At 40.1% G+C, this 19,585-nt stretch overlaps 1 protein-coding gene across 7 annotated transcripts in view; it reads right to left on the bottom strand.

Moving 5' to 3' along the window:
• The window catches only part of AFF2 (ALF transcription elongation factor 2), a 363,928-nt gene that overhangs the window by 32,491 nt on the left and 311,852 nt on the right, over positions 1-19,585 (bottom strand). For all 7 annotated transcript variants that reach the window (XR_008974179.1, XM_057424103.1, XM_057424100.1 and 4 more), the window contains 2 exons: positions 2,201-2,363; positions 652-1,671 (listed from right to left, as the gene is read on the bottom strand). Coding sequence is in view for 6 of the 7 variants with exons in the window: in XM_057424103.1 (XP_057280086.1) it covers positions 652-1,671; positions 2,201-2,363 (1,183 nt within the window). In the remaining variant the exon portion in view is untranslated. The remainder of the gene's footprint in view (positions 1-651; positions 1,672-2,200; positions 2,364-19,585) is intronic.

Below are 19,585 nucleotides of genomic sequence, written 5' to 3'. Positions count from 1 at the left end.
ATACCCTTGGGTATAAATAACACAAAACACATGATAAACCATAACACCTTAAGTCAAAATATATTTGCTTTTTCAGGTAGCTGTGTAGAGAAACCAGCTAGTTAAGAAAATTATATTTCTATGAATCACATTTGTTTATACAACAAAACAATACAGACTAAATTCACCAGGAGCATAAGCAAGCACCACTCCATTGACTTTAATGAAGCTATGCCTATTTAAGCCAGTGGTGAAAATGCCTTAATTCTGAAGACAATAAAATCCTGCCTTCCAAACAGAAGTCACATTTTCTGGGTATGACTAAACCCGTAGTCATATTAACTTGTCATTGGGAATTCTTCTGCAGATTAGAGGACACTAGAAATTAATGGATAAGTGAGCAAATAGAGTGAAAAAGCTTGTAAGACCAATGTCAAAAAAATACATTGTTCATTGATTTTGTCAGCTGGAGTTTGGTTTTTACTGGTTTCTGATGCTAATTTGCAGTAATGCACTTGTAAATGTATGTTCTTTGAAAAAACAATAAAGCCTTAGTGTTATGAGTCCTCCTTACAGCCCTGCTGCAGGTGCAGTGAGGAATCAGAGAGTGATCCTGACATCAAGGATGCATACAAATCCAATGTTTTCCTCCAGACAGTGAAAATTACTTACCTTGTGTTTCCTTTTGGATTTTGTGGGCGGTTTTTCAGGTGCTGGGGTAGGGGACTCACGAGATGGTCGCCTGTGTTTCACATTTGCCTCTCTTGGTTCACTTTTCACAGATGTGGTCTCAAAAGGCTCTTGTCCAGGTATCCTAGAGAGTAAACTAAGGTCTATTTTCACCCACAGAGATTTGAGTTCTTCATATTCTCTCAGAGGGGACAGAAGTTCGTTTTGTACGATTGGAATAGGAGAAAAGAGCTGCTCCTCCAGGTCATTGCTAGTCTGGTCAATAGATGTGTTGCTGCCATTGCTAGTTAAACTACTTACGCTGAGGATGTTACTGCCAGAGTCCTTTGCTTTGACACCATTGGCAGAGCCAGGGCAAGCTGGCAATACCTTAGCCTGCAAGCTCTCCTCCTGGTCTGTGTTTGAGTCAGAAGTAGATGAATCCGTTTCAATGAATTCCCGGGATTTGGGGACAATTTTGCTGGGGCCTCTGTACTTCTTCTTCTCTGAAGTGAGACCTGTGCTAGTTCGTGGTTCTTTCCTTGGAGCAGTCTTTCCAACTGCTGCTTTAGTTCGAACCTTTGGCTGCTCGGGGGGTTCCTGTGTGTCTTTTTCTTTGGGAGTGTTGCTGGTATTATTTGGTTTGGGCCAGTTATACTCTTCTACACTGGAAGTCCTTTCTACCTTTTTGGGTTGCTTTTTCCCAGTAGTCCTTTGTGAAGTTGGCTCATTATGAGCTGGTGACTTCTGCTTGGAGCTTTTTGCCTCTGGGGTTTTCTGGGCAACCCGTGGTTTGGCTTTCTCTCGGATGGGACTAAGGATTGCCCGGTCTTTGGAATCGGTTGGGGGCAGGCTGCTGTTGAGTTTCCCTTTGTTAGGCCCTTCGGCCTGCTGGTTGCTCTGGGTCTGGGAGCTGGTCTCACTGTGAGGCTCATTTTGATTGTTGATGATGGTCTTGTTGTGGGGGTTCACTTTATTTAGCCATTTATCCAGCTGCCATTTATTTGTTGAGGGGGGTTCAGGCTGCAGATGGAAGAATGACAAGGAACAAATCTCACACAGAAGCAACGCTTTTCCCTTTAAAAGAGAATGTTTTTAATGTACCCTTTTATTTCAGTCAACTAGTGGTGACTGCTAGTTTTATGGGAGTATTTATGGAGTATTTATGGTTAATTAGGCTTCCTTATCTGGTTTACAATGTTACCCTGGAGAAATTTAATACAACTAAAAAGTTTAGCTGGTCCCTGAAGACATACTTTTGTTATGTTGCCTTCCCTTAGTCCCAGATGAACACTGTGTCAATAAAATCTTCTCTAGCTACTGGCAAAAATCTAAATATTTCTTTCAAACAATTCAAATGTAGGCCAGAAGGATTCTTTCAAAAGCTAGTATGAGTATGTGGGTCATACACATAAAACTGTGAAGTGGGAAAAAAGTCAACAGCATCAAACAGCAGAGAACTCCAACATCTCCTATCAGGGAGCAGGATTTCATGTTTGTCCATGCTTTCCCCTCCGAGCACCCACTGGGGAGGAGCTGAGCGTGGCTTTACCTCTGGCGTGGCACTGCGTGACTCCTCGTTGCACTCGCTGTCACTGGAGCTGCTCTCGCTGTCGGAGTCAGACTCAGAGCTGCTCTCGGACTCACTGGAGCTCCCGGAGCCGCCACTGGAATGGGCCAAGCCAGTTGCGTGCGCTGCTGGCACAGGCAGGCTGCTGTGGGGAGAAGAGCCTCTCGTGTCAGTGCGCTGCTTTTTTAAAGTGTCGCCTTGGGGGGAGCTACCCAGTGAACCCAGTTCACACCGACTTTCTTCTGTGTCAACTCCCCCTCCTGCAGTACAGACCAGTGAAAGCTTCATGGGTCACTGCATAGGCACCAAAGGAGCCCATTGGGTTTATGCTTCACAGGACACACTGATAATGGTGTTAATCACATCACCATCACCATCACCCTTAAATGAGAAACACTTCAGTGTCACAAGCCTGAGCTTATTAGCCCAGTGACTGCAAATACTAACAATCACACTTCAATAATTTATTAATGGAATCACGGTTTCTTCATTTTTTGCTGGTTCATTTATAATTTATGATCAAAGGAAGGACATCAGGCAACTAATATTGGATGGGGCATTTTAAAAATTAATTTTAATGAATACTTTTACACTGCAGTGTACAAAACCTACATATTTTTGACAAGTCCGCAGGGACTGCCCCAGAATTTTTTATTTATAGCTGTTTTTTCTCCCATGTTTATGATAATGCAGTGAGAAAATGGCATTCATGCTGAAAATAAGCCTCTCTGTGAAATCTATTTTTCTGCATGTTCAACTGTCCTCCAGGATGTATTTATTAGCAATGCACTGGGTGTCATTGTCTTTCCTCAGCATTTATTTCTAAACTGAGAGGTTGGATGACCCCAGTTTTAAGCACTACGAATTCTGCCATCTGCGTCTTTATAAACTCACCTTTAATTTCAACTTTTTTCTCAGGAAGATAACCATAAGGTTTTATGTCTCTTCAGCTGATCTGTTCAGGGACTTTTTGATGATTGATTTTAAATTTGTGAAGCTGACAAAGCAAAGTGTTTGAAAATTGACACCGCTTGCTAGTACTCCTTTATGGATATTCAATACTTCAACTTAATATATCATATGCTGTGTGTGTCCCATATTGAGTGATTCTGAGATGCATAGAAGTCATAATACAGCTTTGCCTTCATTCCTGCTATCTGCTTTTTTACTTCCCTCCAAGAATGATTCAAGTAAGCCAGGAACACGCCTTTCTTCCCCTTTCAAACTGAGATGCTATGTGCATCAAGATGCCTTCTTAAGAAACCACACTAACCAAGAAACTGGAAGTTGGAAAAGTCAAAAAACTACGTGTGACCTGCTCTGCTAGAGTTTTTACAAGTATTGCCATTGGCTTCAGTGACAATAATAGATGGTCTTTAATTTTCTTCTTAGGCTAAGCTACTTTCTCTCTCCCTCCTTGTTGGTAAACCTATCCCTTACACTGCAGTTGGTAACATAACTGTCTCTTTGAGCACTGCAATGGCCCTGCAGTGCCCATTGACAAAAAAACAGCTTGGTGCTTTAGGGTGCATTAATGAAACAAAATTACTCACTTGGGTAATTCCTACAGATCACTAGCTTTGTTGCTCATTAAGTGCATATACTTCTCTCCCTCCCCTCCCCTTCTTCTAGAGGCTCTTCACTCAACTGATTCAAACAGAGCTACTTTACAAATTTCAACTGGAAGTAACAGGTAAATCAAAGAGATGCTTTTAAAAACATTGGCATTTCCAAAACTATCATGGAGAACTAATCACTGCTGAATTAAAAGGTAAATCTTGCACTTCGTATTTAAAGTCACTATTTTTGGAAACTATTTTCACATTTGTTTTTCTTTCTTTATCCCTCCTTTTCAGAGAAGCTCAAGAAAGTGTAGCAAAAGACTTGTTTTTACAGTGAAAAAGGAAACAAGTAAATGTGTTTGTAGGGGATTTTGCCTTTTATTTCAATATATTGTGGTTTTGGCCTTATATTTTCTGTTTAGAAAACACTTAAAGCAGATGAAACCTGAGTTTTCCTACTTCATTACAACTGTTTCCAAGAAGAAAGAAAAAGAAGAGAAAAAATAGAAAAAACTGCAAGGGTTCTAAAGCTGAGGAGGCAAATGTGGCAATTCCATTCTAAAATACCAAAATGAAACATCAGCCTTGAAACAAATGTTACTTATGGAATTATCAGAATGATGAAGCTGCAATCTAAAAATTACTTTTTCCATAAATCTGTGAGCTTCGTCTATTTTCTTCATCTATTTCACTTCAACTAGAAGTGAATAAGACAATATTAATGCTTCACCCTTTCTGGAAACTCCAGTTCCCACTACTCTAGCAGGGAGCTGGCTGTCAAGACAGGGGGACCATGAGCCTGGCTCCTGCACGGACTTGAAGCATCTTTGTAGCTGGGCACACAGACCTGCACCAGACTCCTCCAGTGACAAAGCTCCTTGCCTGGGGTGGTTTATGCCCAGTACAGAAGGATGTGTGTGAGGCTGCTCACACATCTGTGCAGATTGCCTAAGAAAATGCTCTGCTGTCAGTGCTGGCAAGTTTTCTCTCATTAAGATAGCTGATTTAAAGTATATCACCCCTTATAATAGATCAAAGAAGAAAAAGCCAGTGTCCCAGCAGGTAAGGCCAGACCTTTGAAGCCTTTAAACACAACCTACATCTTTTAGCGCTCTGGAAGAGAAATGACACTGTAGCTGGGATGCACTTACACAAAACAACTAGAGTTGTACTGTAGCAGACTGCAACTGTCTGACAAAGAACTCAGAGGGCAAGAAAAAACCCATGGAAATAGATGGTAGCTCCAGCCTGGCCTTATTTTCTTTCTTTCTGCACACTAGCCTTAGAAAATTATCATATGCCAAACATTACTGAATAACACAGCTCAGCAAGCTTGCAGGAACCAGACAGACTCAAAATAATGTTTTTCATACAAAACACAATGAGGTCATATTTGTCTTTCATCTGGGATAATAAAATTATGCCTTGGCTACATCGGGTGGTTTCATGCTGAAGACATCATTGCTGATCTTCATTTTTAAAGTAGAAGCATTCAACTTTTCATCATATAGTTTGGGTTGAGAGTAACACTGTCTGCATGTTTGCAAAACAATCAGATAAGATCCAAAATGTCTTTCCTAGCATCTCCCCATACTAAAGAGAGATCTTGCATATAGGTACATGCACAATCAACTAGTAATGCTGTTCAGCAGAACAGAAGAAAATACACAGACCTTTCACATGCAAGTGCATGAAAAAAAAAATGTATCTTTGCTTCCAATAAAGTGAGTGTAGTGGAGAGATTCCTGGTTGTCTTCTGAGTTTTTTTCCTTACATAAAATATACCTTTTAGTTCAAAACAACAGATTGGTTTGCACTCTTCCAAAGACTTCTTTGGCTTTAAAGTTAAAGCACATGTTTTAAAAGATGATGAGATAGATTCTGAAAATGTGCATTCAAGCAGCTGTTATACAAATAAATGGGACTAATTCACACACATATCAAATACATGAACTGGGGGCTGCCTCTCTAAGAGACTTTCAAAGGAAGCTTTGTTGTGTTGCTAAGATCCAGACAAGGAATGCCAGCCTGGACAAGGTTTAAAATGGATTTAAAGCATTTTACCATCAGATACAAGTCCTCAAAGTGACTAAAGGGGGCAGGAAGCACTGGTATTTGAAACTCTTGAAGTTTTATTTCCTAGCAGGAGATGAGCACTCATGTCATTCCTCAGTGCTTGGGTGGACAATGTTTTTATTTTATTTGAACTGAAAAAAAAATAAATTAATAAAAACAATGCTTCCCAATGGAACACAGTATTGTTTGGGTAAATAACACTTAGAAGAAAGCCAGTCCATTATTATTACTTGAGATTGGAGGCCCCTACTGAGATCAGTGACCTGCTGTGCTGGGATCTGTGTAAATACATGACGAGACACAGTCCTTGGGCCAAAGAGCTTGCAATCCAAACACACAAAGCAAACATGAGAGGTATTACAATCATCCTCATACTCAGTATGGGCCTCTCATATTCTCTAAGCCCAAGGCCTCTCCGAAGTTAATGGAAACACCAGTTTCCTCCCCTTCCGTTCTCCTCATTTTCCAAGCCTTGTGCTCAGCAGTCGAGGTGTCCTGCAGGGCAGTCAGACAGGCTCTGCCCAGACCTGGAGCCCTTACCATGTCTGTGCTAAGTGGGAGGAAAAACACACCTGTGACTTGGTAGCAAGGATCCCCATCACTCAGGCCAGACGGACCAGCATCTGCTTACCCCTCTCCAGAGCAGCTTCTCCTGTGCCATAGAGATGAGTGACACTGGAGTAACGCCCACCACTGTAGGTGGAGGAAAACCAGGAAAACCTTTTGCAAAGGCCATCGTGATGATGTCTCTAGCTGCCTGCAGGTTGGTAAGCTGGTCTCCTCTCTGCTATCAAACAATGAAGCAGACAGAAAGATACCTGCATGTTCAAAAGTGATTTGGAAAGAAGCTCTTCTGCAGCACTTTCACCTATCTCCCTCCTGCTTTTGCAGCACACAGCACTTCCCCTGTCCCTTGCTGCCTGGTGGCATGACTGTGTACAGCATGGACACAAAGTATAAAGTGAGAAATGTCTTGAAGGCCAGAACAACACCAATATCACCAGTGTCTGCCAGTGTTTTTCAACACTTGTTGAGCTAAGGCTTTAACTACAGAGCAGCTGAGGCTTGCAGGTGTGTCTGCTGGTGGTTCCTGGTAAGCGACTGCATCAAGTTCATCACACACCAACCATTGTGTTTTCATTGCCATTCACTGGTACAGGTGAGCTGCCTAAATTTAAATGTAACCCTGCAGCTTGTCTGGTTTTAAACTTATGGGTAATTTTTCCAAAGCCAGTTAAAGCAGACACAGCATTATTATATATTTCGATTATTATGCTGCCTAGAGAACTGGAGGCCCAACATGCAGCTTACACTTTCTTGTTGTCATCTAGGCTATTATATTATTTTCAACACATCATTTACTCTGTTGTAATAACTTATTTTCAAGATTAAACCTGGTAGTTACAACGAAGATAATGTGAAATACTTAAACTCATTAACTTCTAATAGGAAAAAGAATAAGCTTTTTACCCTGTAAATACACATGTAAAGAAAAGTTGTGTAATTCAGCCTACTGCAGTAAAACTCACCAAGGAACAAAAACTCCTTAGCTATCTCCCTGAACTTGTCACCAATTAGATGTAGTCATGTTAATTGCTGTGAAGAGAATTTGGCAAATAGATGGTGCCTTCCAACAATAGCTTTATTCATTCCAACCCTTCCTTTTTAGGGTAATGATGAATTGGCCACTTGTTCCACTGCTCTACCCAGAAATCAAAATGTAAACTTGGAAAAAGCAGAGCGCTGCTGAGCAGTGGGAAACTGTAGATGGTAACTGACCAGTATGTCAACAGTATATCAATGCTGGCAATGTATTTCCACATGAAGCAGCACTCTACAAAGGTTGCTTTACTGCACAGGCCTATTTTTAGGGAAAATTCAATCAATGAAATCTGGAAATGGGAAGGTCTATACTGGAAAAGTGACCTCAGACTTGACAGAGTGGTTGATCTTCCCATCGAGGCATTGGACAGGGACTCGGATGAATTTTGCTTTGTGTCTTAGAAGAAAATACATCTGTGCCCCAGTTCATGCTGAGTAACGGGGAAACTATGGTGCCTATCCTTAATCTGGCTCATCTATTTAAAATGCAGATTCCTCAGAACAAAGACTGATTGCACAGGGCACTGAAAACTGGGCGCTCAGCTCCGAGTAAGACTTGTGCACTACAACTACACTACAGGATCTATCAGAGTAGACAGCAGTGCTCACTCTTGGCATATACTGTTGTTCTCCCACTCAATACACTTTATTCTGAGATAAGAGAGAGGAACAAACAGGAAAAATTATGAACCTGAGGGGCACTACTAGGAGTTACTAGGCTCACTGAATTCTGTGTAAAAAGGCCGCTTCATTATTCTAGCAGATAATAGAGCAGCACCTAGCAGATTAAAATTTAGTGTCTGAATTTAATACCATAACTGTTCAATAACAAAGTTTTATTTCCCTTCTATTCTTATACTATTATCAGGAAGTAATGCTCCCTTCTAATTTGAAAAGGAGATGCCATTTTTTTATAATGAATTTTTATATCTATATCTTCAAACTTACCTACGACTGCCACTAGATTACTTTTTAAAGAAAAGCATTGCTCTGAATGGTTTGTTCACTGCCTTTCCATTGGTTAGTATTAAATTATTTATCATCAGGCTGGTAGAATTCTAATCTAAATTTTCAGAGATTGGGCTGACACAGGAACTGAAAACCTGTATCGAGCCCTTTTAAAATATTTATCATACCCAGGTCAGTGAAATGAAATAAGGTGTGGAAATTGTTACTTCAGCTAACATTAGCACACATAGTAAGACATCACTTCTGACGGTTCTCTCATGTCAAAACACATGGAAAGGGAAAACCTCTCTAATATATCATTCAGGATGTGGCAGCTGATCTGCTTGTATCAATCCTGACCACTGTAATGCAAATAGGAGCTCTGATTTATTTTGAGGGGGAGGGTAATTTACAAGATGCTATACGTAAAAAGCTACGTTCTCATTTTACTGTGTTCAAAAGTAACTGTTTTAATCAAAGACTGTTTATAACAAGGTTGATAGAGTTACTGAAACAGAGTTTTTTCATATACATATAAACCTTTTATATTTCCAGCTTTAAAGACCATAAAAAAGGATAGTAAAGATGAAAGAAATAAAAAGAATGACAGAGCTAACTCCTATGAGCCACAATCTATGTCAAAGCAGAACTAAAGTGATTGACAGCTTGCATTAGTAATGAATAGAGTGGGGAAAAGCTGCCAGGAATCCATAACAAGGTCAAAGCCTTCCAATAAAGAATTACTTTACCCAGAAATCCTAGGTGGAACTGAGTATATACATCTGAAATGTGAATTAAACCATGGTACTGTTTCTTCTGTCCTATTCTGACCCTTTCCCAGGCTTTATCCTTGGGCTACAGTAAGTTCTGACTCTTTATCACATCTGCCATAAAGAAAAGGTGCCACGTATCAAATTGTCTTATCAAACTGTTCATAAAAAAACAAACGGCAGAGGAGGAGTTTGAAGGGCACATCCCTAACGGTGCACGTAAAAAACTTTCTGAACTATTGGTATGGTAATCGCTCTCCTCCCAATTTCACAGCATTCTCATACACGCTTGACATGGAAGAGAAGGGGATTTTGCATATTAAAAGCAATATTGTACCCATGATTTGTGCATGCATCACCCTGCTCATCTCAGAGTTTGGAAACACTTTTGTGAGCATGGTATTATTCAGGAAATGTAATGTATGTACGTTTGATGTACAATATTTTAGTGAATGGATTCAAATGTCAGAGTGCATTATTCGTACTATGCCCTGATGTGCTACTGTTTGTCTGGCATCTGGAAGAATAAGAATACTATCTGTTACTGTGAGCTCCAGAGGGCCTCATTTGATGTAAATGGAACCATTTTATTATACCAATATTGCCCCACTGAATCAAGCTAGAGATGAGTATTGATACATGGGAACTTATTCATTTTCCACAAAGAAAATGCGAATACTGCATCTTTCAGTACACTTCTGTGAAAGTTTAGAAGTACATACTCACCCCTCTACTGTTCCAAGTTTTAAGTTAACATAAAATATTTTTCAAGAAATTACTTATTTGCAGTTTGATTTTACTTATTTCAGCAGAAAGTCCAAGTGTGATCATAATAAAAAAAACCAAAGTGAACCTCTAAAAGCAAAGTGTTGCTTTTTTTTTTTCTCATTCATGTACGGCAGAAACTTGGATACATAATGTTGTAAATGGACTACCCTACCCGTTCTAACTCAGTTCTACTTCAGTTCTAACTGAAAATAGAATCCAGCTTAGAGCCCAGTCGGAAGAGAACTGGGAGCTATGGGACCAAAACACGCTGGTGCAGATGGATCCAGATGACACCTCTAACTCCTCAACATTTCCAGTCTCATCTACTATCTGAGGAAAGCTAATTTTACTATTCTGAGCAACCAAGCAGTCAGAAAACACGAGGAAGTTGCATTTTTTCTCCTTTCCCCCTGTCCACCTCTGAGCTTGAAAGGGTGCCAAAAGGCATATCCCGATTTTCCAGGGCTTTACAGCACATGCACAGTCATTCACACCTGTGCGCTATGTACAAGTGTCACAACATCACCTCAGGAGATATCCTCTAGGGGAATCCCCTGTGTGCAGGTCAGCAGTATAACCACTTCCAGAGCAAAGAAGATGAACCAGAAACATGAGTCTCTGCAACCCAGAGAAGGGAAATCAGCCCCCCAGTCTGTCAAAGCCACGCCTTTTTAGAAAAGGCCCAGGACTGCTCTAATTGCAGGGGCTGCAGGAGCATGACAAGTAAAACAAGTAATAGGGAAAGGGGCAGAGATAAAAACTGAGTACAATCAGAAAAAAGTCGGCGATATTTTACTAAATGATCTTCAGCTGCTCACAAACTCATAGCAATCTCCCTGCACTATATACAGTACAAAGCTTGACGCAGCAGGATTGATGCTAGAGGCATGGCATGGCTTGTAGGCACCTACTCAAATGATTAAGGCACAAAGAATCCACCTCTATGGACATAATCACTGCACCTCTGTAAAGAAAGACAGCCCTGTGGTTACAGCACTGGCCTGATACTTCAGAAAACTGGTTCTATTCCTGTGTCTGTCTGGGATTTAATGGGCAAAACAATTAAATGCCTGCACTTTTCCCCTGTTTTTAATACAGACAGCATTGTGAGACTCCAAGTATATTTACATTCATCAGATTTAAGTTAGAATAACCGATGCCACAGAAGTACACAGATGCTAACGAAGACCACAAGCAGACACTTAGTTTGACTGCTACTGCCATAACAGTAAAAAGGAGCCATCATTATAAATAATGGCCAATTACTCTGAAACAGTTTTTAAAGAAGTATTCCTAAAGACACATGATGAATTTATGACACACCACCAGAGCCCTTCATGGATATAAAGATGTACTTCAGCACACGACTTGTTTTTTGAACAAGGAGAAACCTAGTCAAATATTAAGAAAGCTGAATGCTGAAACATAGGTTTCTTCCTTACAGTTAATTTTAAAATGGGGTGAAAAACTCCATTTGGAGTGGAAACCTAAACCTTCTCTATATTTCTGTCTAATGCGAGCTTCTTTTAATGCTGTTGATTTTTGCCAGTTACATAATACACTGCTTTGTGGATTAAAAAAAAAGAAGGTATTAAATCTATTTAGGATTAAATATCATCTTGAAGGATCTTATGTTAAGAATGGAGCTAAATCTTTAAGCAGCATCCACCCTTAATTATGACATTCGTAGGTATTAAAGAAAAAAAAGGTGCTTCTTTGAGTGATAAATGGACCTGAAGATCTTTCACAACATTCACTATAAATCACAAAAGGCCATTAATAAACACTCAGAAAAAATGACAGTTACAAGTATCTGCTCCCATACTTTGCCTAATACTATCAGTGTCATGTTTAAACCTGACATCTTAAATCTTCAACACGAAAGCCCTTTAAGTCAAAAAGCTCAGCTATTTTAAACAGAATTTCCTATGCTTGTTATTTTGAATGACAGCAAAAGGAAACAGAGAATCTTTAATTTCTTAACCCTACCTGGCTGCAAATCTTGCCTTTCAGCCTTTTTCATCCACACCAAAATAAAGGGAAGATCCTATTAGCTTCCACACCTACTTGCTGGGATCTTGGGGGTAAAGAGTTGCCACATCTTCTAGAGGAAGCTAGTGGTGCTTAGCACCTCCAGGATGGAGCTCTGTGGGAGTTTAGTCAAAACACTGCAAGTATGAGGACCGCACTGCCTGTGAGCATGCTGAGGACAAGTTTGGAGCCACCTTTGATTTAAATGGGAGAGATGAACTAGGATCGCCAGAAATAACACTGGGTGCCTTCCTCATGTGTAACTTCAGTGCTCCATCCCTGGCCTGCTTAACCTAGGCTGAGAGAAACTGGGATGCCTTGCAGGTGCAGTTAAAATCTGACCTGGAATTGACTGTGGACAAACACTGTGTTCCACAAGATGAGATCAGGAAAACAAAAGTGAAGTGACCATAATCCTGAGTATAAAATAGGTTTTGTCCATGGGGTATTAAGAAAAGTTATATTTTGCCTGTTTTTTTCAGTATGGCTAAAACAATACAGAACTTTAGGGTTAGCTAAATTATTTCTTCGTAAAACCCTTCCAGCTAAGAAGCTTTTATTCTGGTCACTTATGTTGCTGAGTTACAAGAAATGGATTTTTCAACATTACCACCATCCATTTTTTCCCCAGACTGATGAAGGGTTATTGTATCAGCAATGATTTGTTGAAGGTCTGCCAACAAGCAAAGGTCAGGAAGATCCAAACCCCTCATGGATACAAAGGTAAATAGGCAAAGTTCAATCTCCCTTGCACTTTTTATTGTTTTCAACTTGATCATCATCCCTTTAGTAAGGCGTAAATGTGTTCTTCACATATCTGCCCAGACAGCCTCAATCTCCTCATGCTCTAGTGTGATATGGTGGTTGCCTGTTATGTGAGATCTGAAGCTCTTTTGCTTGTTAATGACAAAAATCAGTAGCAGGATGTCACTCTGCTAGCAGGGAAGTAGAGAAGTATTGACCTATTTTCTGCATTAGAGTTAAAAGCCCTCTATCCCCTCTAATTTTGCTTTGTTTGGGATACAGTGGACAAGAAAGCTAAATTAACCAAAGACAGAGCTCAAGAGTCAGCCCATACAGTAGAAAGGAACACAAATGGTCAAAGAGGCTGAGCAGGATTGACTGTTTCTGCAGCAGGGCTCCAAGGTGAACATCACTCATGCTTTCATTCACTGCAAATATACAGGGAAAGACAGAGACACTGCGGCCCAGACCTGAAAGGCTTACCCTGAATTTCAGATCAGCTCTAGGCTCTATCTTGTTCAGTAATAATATTTCTTGGCCAAGTTCTCACTCTTCTTTTGTGCACAGCAAAACCTACAAGGCCAGTCTGCAAGTTCAGATGATGCCTTCAAAACCTGTAACAATTTAACATCTATTCAACTCTATGTTTCCTCCTTTGCTTTTTAAATGAAACAACATCCCTAAATGTTCTTACAAGTAAGCTGTGCAGAGGCTGCTGAGAGAAAACATAAGTGTGGCAGCATGTTCCTCCCACCACACTCAAGCCAGGCTGGATTCCTGCACCAACAGACTGTCAATGGGAGTTCGACATGGGCAGAGTTCTGAAGCTGAAAGCTGTACTTGCTAGTTTGGAAGTGGAGAGGCTGTTATTTTTGAATCTGAATTTATAAAACACCACTTATCTAGGTTACAGATGGACTCAGGATCCCACACTTGGCTCCAGAGTTTGGATAACTCACACTGCATATCTGGGGTTTGGGTTCAAGCCCATCTTGAATATAAATTTAGAATGAAAGAAATACATGCAAATACCAGGCATATTATAAGACACTGCCAGCTGTTTTCTTCTACTTACAAGACTGTTTCTGAGAAAGCATGTATTTTTTTAAGTATATAGTGGAATATGGGAGTGATGACAAGCTGGTATCCCTGAGTTCAGTGTGAACCTGACCTCATTCTCAAGCTTAGGGTGTCTCTTGTTCCTGACACATGCCTTCCTAGGTCTCTCAGGCTACATTTCTTATGAAGTCTGATGAGAAATGGAACAGTGTGCTCACAACCTTTTTTTGGATCTCTCCTTGAAAAATATCTGTGTTCTATCTGTGCTTAAATGACAGCCTGATACTTGTATTCCAAGAAAATCCACGCTAAAAGTCCAGATAACACTTAACCCACAGGCTGGTATACACAGAGCTGGCCTTTCGGGTCAGGTTCCCAACTGAGTAATGGACTCACTATATTATCCCTGGCAAGTCTCACACATTGGAATTTTCAAACAAAAGCAAACAAAATCAACTTTTGTTTTGTGACTTCATTATTTTTTAATGCTACAGCTTATTCATTTTGGTTTATTAATTTGTTGGTCCAATGGTTTTTATGTGCTGCGATTCAGAATAGGTCTCTCTCTAATATCATGTTTTATATAGATATGGGAAATGAAATGTAAGTCTGATACAATTACGGTTGTATGCCATGCAAGACAATACTGTAAATACGACAACAGCCTGAAAAGCTGCTTAGCAAAATGATCTTAATATACAAGGCAGTGTGAAAATGTAAAAAGAATCTATAATGACAACAAAGATTAGCCATTTGCTCTCTAACCTTATTTACAGAAGCAATCAGAGGTATTCAGGTCGAGTTAATGACCCTGTCTCCAATTAATTCAATTGTCTACAAACAACACTGATGCAGTGGTTGTCTCAGAGTCTGCCACATAGTCTCTGAGGGAATACAGAAGACTCCATTAGAAGTGACAATAATAATGCATTTATTACTGAAACACCATTGTATTATAAATAAATTCCTGATGTTAAATTATGCTCCACGCTTTAACAGAAATTCAATTACTGAAATAATAAAAAAGACAGTGTATTTGCCAAGTGCTTGGACTATAATTTGGCTGCTTAGTTACCAGCAGTTGGCTGTTTTGCAATTTCTTGTTCACAGAATATTTCTTTTGAATAAATGCCAGACATTTTCATACGAATTTCATGAGCAAGTTGCAAAATGAAATTTTGAGCTTTTGAATCCAATTATGAAAGACATAACTAAATCTATTATTGAAAAAATATTCTTGAAAGCCCTTCTTGCTGTTGTTTGGCTCTGTGTAGTAACTGAGGTAAGCACAGGTGCTGTTCATTATGGGCCATTGTGCGCCATCTGAATTCTGGGAACTGAGGAATTCAGAAGGTTTCAACTCCGTTTATGTGAATAACAAACAGGCGTGATTCCGAGGTTGTTTGTACAAGCTTTCACATAGCTCTTCTGGGACTCCTAAGACACCTGCTTACCCTTTTGAAGCCAAACCAGTATCATTTACGTTCTGGCTATTCTTTCTACAGCGATTTTTGCAGGAGCAACATATTTCCCCACCCCTCTTCCCTCAAGCTGCTGTCAACGGCAGAAGTAGAAGCAAAAAAAAACAAGGATAAAACAATCATTCAGTGGGAACAAGAAGCCTTTTGGCTTGATGAGATTCAGGCACCGCATCTCATACTTAGCATCAATCCCTCTCTCACCCATTTACCTGTGCTAGGCTGTTAGGCATAAAATACAATTAAATTTTTTCTGCAAGTACCAATCTGTCATCTCTCTTTGGGGCTTGGCCATGTATTTATCTTGCTAATGCCTCACCCATTGTCTTCAGATGTTTTACATGGAAGATATTAAGAGATGCATGCACCTAGCATCCTGCTATGTGAGTGCAAATGAAAAACTGCTGACAGTCTTATTGGATCCCAAGGTGCCTGCAGCCATATGGCAGCATGTACACAGGTCCTAGCTCTTCAAGGGATCACAGACTCTCACCTCTGCATATTTCAAAACGTGCTGTTTCAACTATATATTTCTGCTGACAGTGATTATTTACTTTGAACTACTATTTGTTGATGTATTGCTAGTACTTATCAGCAGAGATGTTATCAAAACATCTGGGGATGGAGTGTGTATGTGGAGAGCAGCAGCCAGGCAGCCCAAAGGAAGGAAACACGGAGGAGAAGTTCTTGCAGTCTCAGTGTTAAACTGAAAGGTTTTTTTTTTTAATCCTGACACTGACTGCAGTGCAACTAAAACTGCCACAGTTGAAGTACTTCAGGGAACATACCGAGCTGACGGGAGATGCTATCAGGCAACACTTTGCAGAAATCAGCAGGCACAAGAACTCCTTGAGCAGGTAAAAGATTCTGATATAATCCTACATCTACAATATGATTTTTCAAAACTTGCATCATCCAAAGTAAAATCTTTGAATTAACCCCTGTGAAAAGCCAAGTGCCATTATAACCACAGACCTTAGTGCCACCTCAAAGTCAAGTTAAGACTTGGAAAGAGGAAATAATCTCATAAAGAACCAAAAATTAGAGAAAAGCAACTGTTTTCCTGAACTTCAGGAGAAACAGGCCTACAAGAAAGCAAGCTTCTAATTTCAGTGGGCTGCAGGGTTGAGGTTTTCCTGCATTTGAAACTTGCTGGCAACACTGGAAAGGATCATATTTACATAGAGGAAGCCTACAGACTTCTCAAGGGGGTTGAGCTAGCAGTGAGGGACAAAGTGGTATCCTATGCACAGCATCTGACTTTGTGATGAACGGCAGCATCCTCCTTCAGCCAGGGAACCAGAAGGAATCTGAACAGAAGCGGATGTTGCCTTCCAGATGTGGGACCAATTACCCACATATTGGAAAAAGAGAATAAAAAGATAAAATAAAAGGAAAAGTAAAATGTAAAAATGAAAATTAAAAAAGAAAAAAGGAAAAGGAGAAAGGAAAAAGAAAGAAAAAGAAAAAAGTGAAGAAGTCAAAGGAAGCTGAGAGCACTCATCAGTTCAAAACCACTTCAGGAACTTATAGGGAAGGCAATATTAGCACAGCAGAATACACACTGAATGAAGGTCAGCAGCATAACATTTGCAAGGATAAGAAACAAAAAGAGTGTTGTTGGGGAAGGTGGAGACCAAAATTATGCCCAGGCTTTCAAGCTCCAATTGCAACATGGAGCTGAACTCCCAGAGCAACCACAAAGCTACAGAATTTGTGTACAGGTACTGTTTTTCACTGTGAGTGTGCCATGGTTTAATACACTGGTGTCAATTACTTCTGGTTTAGGCTTTCTTAATGGTGACCATAAATGAAGCTCATTTATAGTCTGCAACTTGTAAGCAAGCAGTAAACTAAAATCCTGGAAAAAGCTAAGTATCAGCTCTTAGAGAAACACTTCAAGGCTCTGGGACTAGGTACAGCCCTGATTTTTGCTGTATTTTGTTCAGCTTGTATATATATGCGATTAGTACAATCATCTCCACAGGCACCCGTACTTCTGTACAACAAAAGGTGAAAATCAGGAGAAGGACATTTCCTATGGACCTTGATCAGCTTAGAAGCTGCTCCTCACATATAGCGGAGCTGCTCAGCGACTGAAGGGAAACAGGTATTTAAGTGGGATAGGCAAGATAACTTGCCACAGCCATTCCTTTCTTCTCATAAAGCTGGCTAACACATGAGAGTAAATAGACTCCAAACTTTAAAAGAAGGCAAGAACCACAATGCCAGACGTGGGAGGCATTATGTACAAAGAAAGATTTTTTGCAAGTGTGGCTTTAAGGAAGAGTCGAAAAGAAAAAATAAGTAACAATGAAAGGGCAGCAAGACAAAGTCTGCAACAGAACAGAAGAGCTAGGAGGTCTTGAGAGGAGACCTGAGGAGATGTGAGAACACACAAGTAGCCACAGCCAGGGCAGGAGAAAGGGAAGCTGTGTTAAACAATTTGCCATTCTTGTTACAATAGGAATGAGTAACCCAGAGTCTGTGGGCTTAAGACGGTCTTACATTTCTTATAGGCCTTGACCACATGATATTTTTGAGGTATTATAGCTAGATAACACTATGGAAGCTATAAATATTTGGCCCAGCTTTGGAAAGACTTACTCAGCTTCCAGATTGCTTCTAGAGAGACTTAACAGATCACCCTGTCACTCCTCACTCCCACTGAAGAACCTCCCTCCTCTGCAGAAGCTTAATTCACTGCACATCTCAACACAACCAGGGAAAGCAAAGTCTTACCATCCCAATCTTTACATCAGCATAACTTTGTATATTTCTTGGTAAAGCACTGATAAGATCGCTGCATAATGGTAAGTTATTCAAATATGGGATCTGAAATAAGGCTTGAGATGCTCAGAGATAATGGGAAGAGGGTGACACTTAACAGCAGTACACGCAGACATTTAGGCAGATTATAATTATGTAAGTAGCAATTTGGCTGGGACACCAGGATTAGTACCCTTAAATTCTTAGGAGAAAGCAATGAAATCCTTAATGACTGCAAATGGCAAGGACCTTTGCTTTATACAAAATCTAAAGCAGCAACTTTTACAGCACAGTGGCCTCTAATACAACATAAAGTCATTGTTTCAAAGGTGACATGGGAAAAGAGCCACCTAGTCAGCCCCAGAACCATTCTACAGTGCCCCAGTGACCTGGAGAGCATGATTTTCCAAGCACTGACATGGCCCAGCTCTACCCAGCTTCAGAAAGCTGAAGGAGAACAGCACAAGTAGGCATGGCTGTGGGCCAACAGAGCATTTAGCTATCATTATTCCTACAGCAGATTCCCATGTACTGCAAAGTACGCTTAATGAGGAATGTTAATTTATATCCATTCACAACAGCGTAACAGGGCTCTAACACTGACCAATCATGGGCCTAAAGGCTTTTAACACATCGATGCACAGAGAAAGTTACAGACATGATAACATCTAATAAATCCAATAAAAATGGAGAACAGCCAAAGTAAGTTCCTGCATGTCAGATATTAAATATGACTAATGTTGTTTGACAGTGTTCCACAGAAGGTGCATTGGAGTCTCTCTTCTTCCTTATCATTATCACAGAAAGAGAAAGGTAAAGCACTGCAGGAATATAAATAATTTGAAAAGCCTCGTAGACAATATTCTACTGTGCGCCTCATTTGCACTTAAAAAAACCTGCCCTACAGACCTTATGTACTTTTAAGATTCATCTGAAAGATACATGAAGAAGTCTTCCAGTCAAAAATGTACATATTTAATGGAATTAGATCTCTAGGCAAGAAAATGTCAGAAGAAAAGGAGAAATATTAAAGTGAATGCAGGGTGCTCCTTTCTAGTGCTTTCCTGCTTTGATAAATATCTTCTGGGATGTCATTTACTAGAAAGTCATGATTTAACAAAAAGAAAAACTGCAGTATAAAATATACTCTCTTTATTGCTGAAGTAAGTTGCTATTTTCAAATTTTCCCTCTGTATTCTGCTTTTGTCAGCCAGAGGCCTTGATATTTGCTTTTATATCATCCCCATTGAAAATGCAGTGATTATTGTGAAATATTCAATTGCAGAGCTCTTCTGATTACATGGCAAGGGGAGATCATAGGAATCTGTACTGCCACAGCCCTTTCTCTGCCTTCCAGTATCATGTGAGGGCAATCAAACTTGAAAAAAAAAAAGAAAAGTAAAAGACCCTGATTGTAGTGTTCAGTAATCACCCTGGGCCCAATGGGCTTGAAAGAAATCCTCTTTATTCAGTCACATCAGCTCCAGCTGCCTTTGCTGAACAGCAGCTGAGCGTCTGCAGTGCAGAGGCCCATGGCCTGATCCTGTCTCACAGTCAGGT

Source organism: Pezoporus wallicus, unplaced genomic scaffold (genome assembly GCF_028554395.1).
Source record: "Pezoporus wallicus isolate ANWC-B61680 ecotype Strahan unplaced genomic scaffold, APGP_CSIRO_Pwel_v1 contig_8075, whole genome shotgun sequence".
NCBI classification, from domain to species: Eukaryota; Metazoa; Chordata; class Aves; order Psittaciformes; family Psittacidae; genus Pezoporus; species Pezoporus wallicus.
Note: the sequence above shows the minus strand (reverse complement) of the source record. Positions and strands in the feature narration are given on the sequence as shown.